The sequence below is a fragment of the Brassica oleracea genome, chromosome C6 (genome assembly GCF_000695525.1).
Source record: "Brassica oleracea var. oleracea cultivar TO1000 chromosome C6, BOL, whole genome shotgun sequence".
NCBI lineage: Eukaryota > Viridiplantae > Streptophyta > Magnoliopsida > Brassicales > Brassicaceae > Brassica > Brassica oleracea.
In genome coordinates, this window is record NC_027753.1 from 37,725,205 (window position 1) to 37,735,902 (window position 10,698).

Consider the following 10,698-nt stretch of genomic DNA (forward strand, 5'->3'; position numbering starts at 1 on the left):
ATATATATATATATATATATATATATATATATACTAATGATTTAAAGCAACAAGATTGGCTGATCAATTTAGTTGTCCAGTTGAAATCTTTCAAAAGTATGTGAAAGACTAAAGTCAAAGTAAATATGGATTTAGAATAGTAGTTATATTTTACTAACCAAAATACCGAAAAAAACCGAACCGAATCGAAACCAACTCGATATCTGGATTGAACACCCCTAATCCAAATGAAGCCAAACTATTGTTTCATTCTCCAAAATATAATAAAAATAATAACTTAATTCCGCGCAAGGCGCGGGTCTTATCCTAGTTCATTCTTAAAGACAAGTATATCTTACATAGACATATATATTTCTTACAAGAGCATTAGATTTATTGAGCAGCTGGATTTGATGAGTTCTGATGTTTTAGTACACTCTGGTGGAGGTAATGTAGTGAGATGAGCTGTATTGGATTTGAGAGATTGTCGAATGCGTTGTTTCTTCTTAACTTGGGCTTGACATGATGATCCAACAGCTGAAACCAAAACTTCTGTGCTACATGGGCTCGAGAGATTTAGCATGGTTTATTGTTCTTCGTCATACTTGTAAAGCCCGCAGTAGCAAGTAGCAACAGAACCGGGGAAATTATACATGAGTGAGTATACATAATAGATTAGTTGTAAAGTAAAGACCATCACTACATAAAAAAGCAGGCTACGTAGTTGCCAGAATTCGGTATATGTCTGATTGATATAGAAACATACATAAATAAACGCACAACTGCTTTATTTAAAAGGAAAGTAAATGGACTTGGTCAGCCCCTCTAGGCTCCCCTCCCGGTTCGGTTTCCACCTTCAGAGAATCACTACAACACTCCTTTGCAATGGTAAACCTCCCACCTGTCGGATCCTCTGCTAATCTCTTCCCTTGGATTTGCTGGGGCCTATGGATCAACCGTAACCTTCGCACCTTCGAAAACAAGCAGACGCCACCGCCGGAAATCCTCTCGTGCGCCATCGCACTCCTGCAGGAGTGGGCAGCACAGCCCCAAGCTAGCGACCGATCGAGATCACTCCCATCACAGCTACCACCGACACAAATCTCGTCACTGTCGACCATCATCTGCAACACCGATGCGACATGGAATAAGGATACAGGGAATCAGGGCTGGCTTGGATCTTCACCTCCCCCACCGGTCGAGAAATCACTCGAGGTTGCTCCTATCAGCTCCACGCCTCCTCCCCGCTCATGGCGGAAGCTTTGGCGATCCAGGCGGCTATAGAGCACGCGGCTATAGAGCAATATGAACATCATCTGGCTTAGATCAGATTGCAAAGGGCTTATTCAAGCCATCTCCGCGAATCAATGATCTGTAGAACTCTTTGGAGTTTTATCCGACATTGAAACGGCAATCCCTTCTTCTTTCGATTTCTTTCACGCATCCTTTGTTTCTAGAGTTTCAAATGGGCATGCAGACTCATGGGCCAAGGGCTCTCTTTGTAACAAATTATCTGTGTTGGGTTCAGGTCCACACTAACCTTTTCCTTTCTAATTAAAAGTATCAGTTGATCAAAAAAAAAAAGGGAAAGTAAATGGACAACTGCTAATTGTTGTATCGGCGTACGTGGATATAGTAGCATGTCATGTGATCGTACAACTTTCGTTATGTTTATATATATTCATATCGTATAACGTATTTTTTTTTTTGACAAAAAAAAGGGTTAAATCCGAGTATATTAAAGACAAAGACCTAATCCCCGGATGGGAGGTGCAATCCACGGATGGATACTCTCCCGGATATTCAAATGGGCCGTAAGCATGAGTCCATATCCGCGTGACCACATGTGGAGCTAATAATTTCGCACTAGAGGAGAGTCGATCTCTGGCCTGGACCAACAGGGCAACTCCTCCTCCAGTGGAAACCACTAGACCACCACCACGATGTGGTTAAAAGAAAAATGGAAACGATATCGTGTAACGTATTAACTATTAACAAAAGAAAAATGGAACGAGTATTTCATTTTACTTAGAAAATCAAGGTTTGAATTAATTAGTATGATATAAAACGAAAACCAAGCCCGGCTTTTGCGCTAACGCATCTAGAAGCATACAATTACGCTGCTATTTAAAGAAAATCAAAATTTTATATATATTATATTAAAACAGAAGATATGACTTAATTTATGTGTGCTTTTTTTTAATTTGAACCACTTTCAGAAAGTTGTTTCAATAAATTTTTGTATAAATATTTTAATTATTTGAATTATTCTAAAATAAACAAATCAAATAGATATTCATATATTTACTGAAATTATATCTGAATAAAATCTTTTTATATCTTTTTATTTACAATATAAATGTATATTTTATTTTTCATTAAAATAAACCTTTTAAATATATAAGTAATTTTCTGTTTATTTAAAATAAATGTATATTTCATTTTTCACTTAAACAGAACTTTTAAATATTTATTTATTGTTTTGTTCATTTTAAAATTAAATTTATATTTCATTTTAACTAAAACAAACATTAAAATATCTAATTAATTTTATAATATAACTAAATTATGTACAATTTTGTATTAATCTGTGATATAAATTTAATATAGTACTTTCAATAATTTTTTTATCTTTAACCAATAAGATTTTTCAGTTTAGAATTTTGTATCACTTGATTTAAATTATGCTATCGCTGAAAAATTAAAATAAATAAATTAAATTATTACATGTGAACTATAAAATTGTTGTGTTTGAAATGTTATACTATACAATTAGTAATATGATAAATATTATAATTAATTGTGTAAAACAAATAAATATATGTGTAAAAATTAAATAATTATTCGTATGGTTGTGCGTATCAAAATATAGTTTAAATACTTAAAGAAAAACAAAATTGAACCGGAGCACGTGACCTCGTTAAGTGCATCTGTCCCTGACTATTGCTAGGAATTGTTCGTGGAACCATTTTCTTTGTTCATATCACACCAGTTTTGAAAATGTTTTTTTTTTTTGTTATTGATTTGAAATCAATAAAGTAAAGATGTTATAAAAAAATGGTACATTGGTACTTGGATCACATTTTATAAACCATCAAACGTGTAGGACAAAAAATAAACACAATGCACTTTTTCCTCGAGTGACTGATATTTGAGATGTTAAACATGAATTACGTTGGTTCTGTAACGAGAACACGGCCACAGATCCGCGGACACCGGTGTAGGTAGGCCGTGAGTTTGTTGAAGGATTTTAGATGAACAAATAATAAAATAAAGGTGAAAATAGTAATTTGGTCGCATGATTTTTTTTTTTTTTGTGGTAAAAGAAATGAAAATAGCAATTTCACAATCCCCATAACTAAGTAATAGTATAGTTTTAAGAATTTTACGTGGCTAATCTACTTACTTATTCTTGAATCTTCCGCTACTCTAGACTATCAACCATAGTGTGTAAAGTTTTCTTATATATTAGGTCAATCGTTATACATACAAAAACCATTCCAGGTTTTTTTTCTTCTTTTCTTCTCATAGTCATCGTTCCAAAAGCTTTGTTTCAAACAAAGATGATACATAGAGCAACAATGAAAAGACACATTACTTCTTCTTCGAGACTTTGTATGTGTGTTCTCTTTATGGTGTTGTTATCTGAGACAATCACAAATGCTTTGGTGAAACTGCCGGCAAACAAAACGATTCCGGCAATAATAGTGTTTGGAGATTCAATTGTTGATGCCGGAAATAACGATGACATTACGACAACGTTGGCTAGATGCAATTATCCTCCTTATGGAATTGATTTTGACGGTGGAATCCCTACCGGAAGGTTTTCCAACGGCAAAGTTCCAACTGATTTTATAGGTAATCACTTCGCTTTCTTTGGTATATTTGATTAAATTATATATACTCATATTTTCTTTAATAGATAACAACTAAACGATCCTTTAGTTAAAACTATAGAAAGTCATTTTTCTCCGGTTATAATTTTTTTGTATAGTGTATACAGTATAGTATCTCAGTGACTGTAAGTGACTACTGACTAGCTAATGACGTGTTGTATGTAATTTACATATGGATGATAAAATGGTAAGATCACGATTTAATACTAGACGCATTAGACTCGGTGACTAATGTCAAGATGGCATTTAATTCAGTGGTTGAGTATTTCTCCGTAACATGTGATCAGTTTTTTTCAGTTTTCAAGTAAGTGTCAAATTCTTGTGTTTAACTTCGTAATAAAAACTGAAAGAATAAACTCAAGGTCGAAGAAACCTTTAACATAAATTATTAGTCGTTATAATTTTTTTTTCTTGCTTGTTATAGCGGAAGAACTGGGAATTAAACCAATTGTACCGGCATATCGAGATCCGACTTTGAAACCGGAAGATCTCTTAACCGGTGTAACATTTGCGTCGGGTGGGGCTGGTTACGTTCCTTTCACAAGCCAACTATCGGTGAGTCTTACAATATATTTATACAAATATGATTATTTCTAAGGCTTTTGATCATTGTTGTTTTATAGGGAGGAATATCACTATCACAGCAACTGAAATTGTTCGAAGAATATATAGAGAAACTAAACGAAATGGTTGGGGAAGAGAGGACAAAGTTCATAATACAAAATAGTTTGTTCATGGTTATATGTGGTAGTAATGATATAGCCAATACATACTTTGCCCTTGCTTCTGTGCAACGCCAATACAACGTCGATTCCTTTACCACTCTTATGGCTGACAAGGCTCAATCTTTTGCTCAAGTAAGAAAATAATTAATAAACTATATCTATAATTTTAAAAAATATTCAGTAAGCTACTTATTGATAGTAACTCTTTTATTCGCTCTCTCTCTCTCTTAAGCTTTGTCTTTTTAATGATGTGGTAAACAGAAATTACATGAATATGGAGCGAGAAGAATACAAGTATTCGGGGTGCCGCCACTAGGATGTGTGCCTTCACAGAGAACTGTGGCAGGAGGACCAACTAGGAGTTGTGTTGGAAGGTTCAATGATGCAACAAAGCTCTACAATGCTAAGCTTTCTGCAAATTTGGATTCTTTGTCAAGAAATTTACGTGAAAATACATTAATTTACATCGATATATATGATTCTCTTCTTGAAATCATTCTAGATCCTCAACAGTATGGTAAACATTTTTATCTTTTTTTTTCCTGCTGGTCCTATTTTATATATTACTATTAATATATTGATTCTCAGCCTCTCTATTTTAACCCAAAAAACAATAAAACCGTATGTTTATCATGATATATGTGACAGGATTTCAAGTGGTTGATAGAGGGTGTTGTGGAACCGGACTAATTGAAGTTGCTGTGTTGTGTAACAATTACACTGCTGACATATGTCCGAATAGACATGATTATGTGTTTTGGGATAGTTTTCATCCCACTGAGAAGACGTACAAGATTATGACCGGAAAATATTTTGAAAGAGTTCTCAACAAGATATTTTAGTTTATGGGTTGCACATGCAAGTTGTAATCTGAATGATTTTTTTTTTTTTTTAGTCTACCCATCTAAGCTAGAACAATTAGATAACGGATGAGCCGATTCTTTTAAGAGCATTTCTATCTGTCTGGGTCTGATCTATATGAGAAAAAAAGATAGCATCTCAATGATCATTTTCCTCTTTTTCTGCTATTTATCATCTTATAAGACGTGATATCCTGATGTGCCTCTAAAAGCATATGATTATGAATATGGGACAATTTCTAATTAACTAAAAAGAAACTTAGAGAGTTATGATTTAATATCTCTTTGTTATCTTGTTGGATGTTTTCTTGTGTTTTTTTTTTTAACTTTCTTTTATATATTCTTTTTATATTATGATTTCGTTGCTCTAATTGCGATTATATTAGCCTAAGAGGTTTTAGCTAAATAGATTGAACATTATCAACTAAATGTTCATAATGGAAATTGAAGAGCTAACTTTGCCGCAGCATCCGGCCGCTATATGTTGATATCTTCTTTGGATGATAAATGAACGACGTATGAACAACGCTCTCAGCTAGGCATGGGCGTTCGGGTCTTCGGGTCGGGTTCGGGTCGGTTTTTTCGGGTCTGGGTCTTTTCGGGTCCTAAATATTTAGACCTAATAGGTACTTAGAAATTTTCGGTTCGGATTCGGGTCGGTTCTTCTCGGATCCGGATCGGTTCAGGTCTATAATTAAAATACCCATAAAATATCCGTAATTTTTCGGGTCCATATCGAGTCCGGGTCGGGTTCGGATATTTAGGATCTGAAAAAGACATGATATACTCAATTCCATCAACTTTAGTTGAATATTTGTCATATATATCTAAAATTTTACAAAACAGCTTAAATGAAACTATTAATAATTAAAATAAAACATTTTAAAACTCTAAATTTTATATTTTAAAGCTTTATATTACTTAAAAAATGTTAAAAAATAATAACAAATGTTGTTCACAAAAGATATTTCAACTAAATCATAAAATAATATATATAAAATAGAACACAAAACATCATAGTTTTAGATATACATGTTTTTAAGTCGGGTACAAATCGGTTCTTATCGGGTCGGGTCTATTCGGGTTGGTTTTTTTCGGATCCGGGTCTATTCGGGTCGGTTTCTTTTCGGTTCCGGTTCTTTCGGGTAAAAAAAATTTAGACCCAAAAGATACTTGTACATTTTCGGTCCGGTTCCGGGTCAGGTATTTTTGGATCGGTTCCGGTTCGGGTCTTCGGGTCCAGGTTAAAATGCCCAGGCCTACTCTCAGCTGTAATAAATCACATTGGCCGATACAATTTGCAATTAGCAATGTTGATATACATATTTTTTTTTTGTCATCAACTTTTACAGACTCATACTGACTCTGTAAACCAAACCGGATGATCTGCTACGTGAACGACAAAAGACGGTTGCTTCCTAGCACCGCAGATCACCCGGTTTGGTTTACAGAGTCTGTATGAATCTGTAAAAGTTGATGACAAAAAAAAAAGATGAACTTGATACGTACCCGATCTCTGAAATCAGGTTCTAATTTGATCTGTGAAGGGAATTTGTGATACCCTAAACCTTCAGCTACTCTCCACTGGCCACAGTAGTAGCCCCATGTTCTTAAACCAGAGGAGGGACTCTCTAGAGAAGGCTCTACAAAATATTGCAAGTATTATCGCTATTCAATTGATTTGTGTATGATGTCAGAAATTTTGATTTGTGATTTAGTAATTAGGTTTAAGAACATTACATACATATATGTTGTATATTATATAATCTTTATCGTGAGAGTAATAATACTTCTTCTAATTCATAATCTCTAATCACTCGATCATGGTACCAAAAACATGTTATACACAAGTTAGGATCTAACATTAAACTATGTTTCTTAAGCTTCCAATGCCTTTGTTTTCGTTATACTCTCTTATTATTAGTCTCTTCCAAGTTACAAGACTTCTTACTCTATTTCTAAGCCAATCTGTTGAACGTAGGTCCAAAAGCACATGAATCTTTCTCTTCGTCTTCAAATAAAACATGCAAAGGAATAGAGTATGCAATGGGGAAACAGTGATCGGTGTTTGGCCACATTTTTGAGTTATATGAAATTTTAACAATTTTATCATAGTCTCACATTAAGATTCTGGTCAATATGTGTCTTCGGTCAAGATACGAATCAAGTTCAGATCTGAGGTTTCGATTAATTCAATAGGTTGTTGACATAGTCTGGTTTGTAGTCGTGCATTTTCTTTTCATTTTTGTTCCTTAGGGGGTTTTTGGTAGTTGATGTAGGTGCTGTACACAGCCATATTTATTTATAAAGCACCAAATTCAGAGCAATCAAGCTTTAATTTTTTTTTGAAACCACGATTCTTGAAATAACCTACAGCTGTACAAGTGCTCTGCAGAGTCAAATATCGAAAGCAATTTTTTAGTGCTTTCCATAAAATTCTACAGCAATAAAATCTAAAGCCACAGCAAAAAATTTACAGATTTTTTTCTACAGCAAAAATTTTAAAGTTACAGCCCTTACCAATTATACCCTTAGATGTAGTTACATTTAAAGATAAAAGAAAGAGGAACAGACAAAGCCCAAAGGCCAATGATAATGGTTTAGAAACCCTTATTATTTTCTTCTGAATGTGCCTAGTTACTTTTATTTTTATCTTTTGACTATTTACCCGTTAACAGTAAAAGTTCCTTATTGAAAAATGTCGTGTACATTCAGTACATACACATACTGACATAATCTAAGCACTCCAAAAGCTTCTAGAGAAACAAGACTTGTTTCCAACAAAGAGCAACAACGAAACGACACAATATTGTTCATCGCATAAATAACTTCTCTTCTTCTCCTTCTCCTTCTTCCTGGCGACAGTTTCCGTTTTTCCTCTTTCTCGTGTTGTTATTTGAGATGACGACACAGGCTCTGTTCAACGTGCATACAAACAAAACGACATCGGAGATGATAATGTTTGGAGATTCACTCGTTGATGCATACTATAAGGAGATAATTTTTCGATGGAGAGAGAACACGGTTAGCGACTGTAGAATGATAAACCATAAAACTGATATATTCTTTACCGCAACAATAAATGGGTAACAACCAACCCTCAAGGCTTCAACTAGCCACTCAATTTTATACTATTAGCATGTGTTTTCAAAACAAAGCTTTATGAAGCTAACTAAAAACTATAAAATTCATTTTCTCCAACTCCAATTTATTGTGTCCCGTTTAGTACTGGATAATATGTCAGTGAGTGTACACTTTTGTATGTAAATTACATTACTGATGAAAAGATATGTGATGGATCGAGGGACAAAAAAACTGAAATAAATGGTAGGACCACAACAATTCACAAAATTAATACTAACAATATTATTGGATGATTATAAGTAGCCGCACAAACAGGCTAGCTAATGTCAAGCCAAGAGGCCATTTGGTTCAGCGGTTGAATATTCAATATTTCCCCTAACATATGATTTATTCTTCTTCTTCTTTTTTATTTTTTATGTGTTATTATCCTAGGTTTATAAACGAATATGGAAACTGAAAGCATAACTTCAAACAAGTAAGGGCAAAGACACATTTAACATAAACCATAACCGGTGATATTTTTGTGATGTGGAAGTGAGGTTCATGTTTGAAAACCTTTAAAATTGGTGATGTGGTCGTTACATTCATTTTATAACCAAATTATTCGAAGATTATCTAGAATAATTGGAGGAAATGGTTGGGGCAACGAGGACAGGAAACCGTTGGTTCTAGTAATGCATTAACCAACACCTGCTTTGGCCTTCATTCTGTTAAACGCCAATACGACGTCGCGTCCTTCAATACTCATATGGCCGAGAAGATATGAAAACAATTAGTAGAAACAATTTTCTTATTTGTTAGAAGAGTGATTATGCTCAATACCCCAAATAGAAGATAAAATCTGTAAAGTACCTATGACAAAACGTAAACGGCTCCAGCTATGCACTTTGTTACATGAAGTTCCGAAATTGCCCTTCCTCTGTTCTGACACAAAATCAGTAACGTACCCTGACGCAGTTGTTGGCAGGAATTTGTGGCAGTGTGACTATTCAAGGTTGTAGGTGTGGCTGTACAAGAGTTTTTGTCCGTATGTTGCTTAGACTAATTTTTGATCACAAGATTGTAATTGATATTTTATGTATTTAAATAAATAAAAAAGATTGAGATTCGTTTGATATCATCAAAATTTTAATGTTTTTATCTTTTCAACGTCTTTTTTTTAATCTCTCAAATACAACAATAATTATGCTATCGCCATTAATCTTTCGATGGCCATCCTTATCTCGTTTTTGTCATTGATATACCAATTCCATTAAAATTAGATTTTCCATGTATATTAGTGAGTAATGATATCAAAGTAAGTCATGCGTCCCACAAATCTCTCTCTTTGTTAGTCTCAAACGAGAGTAACTACAAGCATATGAAAAGAAATATTTTTGGAAATGAAGATCTTGCGCAATCTGTCTAAGATCTACGAAGAACACGTACAAGTTTCAGTGTAATGGGTAGCCACTAAAACATACTATATAAACATATTTGTATGGTTATTGATATACTGAAAGTTAGTATACAATGTTAGTTGCTATATAAAATATTAGCGTATAAACTTTTTAATAGCCGACAACACAAAAAGTATCATTAACATATCTTATGAACATATGAGTCATGTGTAGTTGAAAATAGAATGTTAACTTTGAATATTAGATGCTAAAAATAATATTAGCGTCTAAATTTACTATTAAACTATAATATTAGTATGTAAGTTGTATTATAATCATATATCTTTTAATGTTAAAATAATAAAGAAAATGTTGGAGGCATATTTTATAGTTTTAAATAATCAATATTGTTAAACGATACAATTATAGTTAGAAGCAAAATTTTATAGTTAACAATAATCCATATTGTGTGATTCTGAGGTATTGGTTATGTCTCAACTGGTGTCCCCCTCTCTCTCTTCTTTCTACATTTTTTCATTTTTGTTTTTTCTCGGTGCGTAACGAATTTCTCTGCATCGTATTATCAAAGCAGGCAATGCTATGGCATAACGACAAGTCCAAGCTCTACAAATTATTTTACGAGTAAATACTAGAGATTGAATTTCATGTTTTGTTAAAAGACTATGTATCAAACAACGTATAAGCTAATAAATTATTTATCTGCTACACAATCATATATTAGTTAAGGGCAAGTCTCTTGTAACATCTAACCAAC

General features: G+C 33.6%; 2 protein-coding genes across 2 annotated transcripts; both read left to right on the forward strand.

The window, feature by feature from the left end:
• The first annotated feature begins 629 nt into the window (after positions 1–629).
• On the forward strand, positions 630–1,537 carry LOC106298154. The gene is made up of 2 exons (XM_013734235.1): positions 630–1,250; positions 1,363–1,537. The coding sequence occupies exons 1-2, from the start codon at positions 865–867 to the stop codon at positions 1,535–1,537; spliced, it is 561 nt and encodes a 186-aa protein (XP_013589689.1). The 5' UTR covers positions 630–864.
• Positions 1,538–3,541: 2,004 nt separating this feature from the next.
• On the forward strand, positions 3,542–5,484 carry LOC106299411 (GDSL esterase/lipase EXL2). Its single transcript, XM_013735505.1, has 5 exons — positions 3,542–3,837; positions 4,300–4,430; positions 4,499–4,732; positions 4,862–5,117; positions 5,249–5,484. Exons 1-5 carry the CDS (start codon positions 3,543–3,545, stop codon positions 5,440–5,442), a joined length of 1,110 nt encoding a protein of 369 aa, XP_013590959.1. The 5' UTR covers position 3,542; the 3' UTR covers positions 5,443–5,484.
• The last annotated feature ends 5,214 nt before the right edge of the window (positions 5,485–10,698 follow it).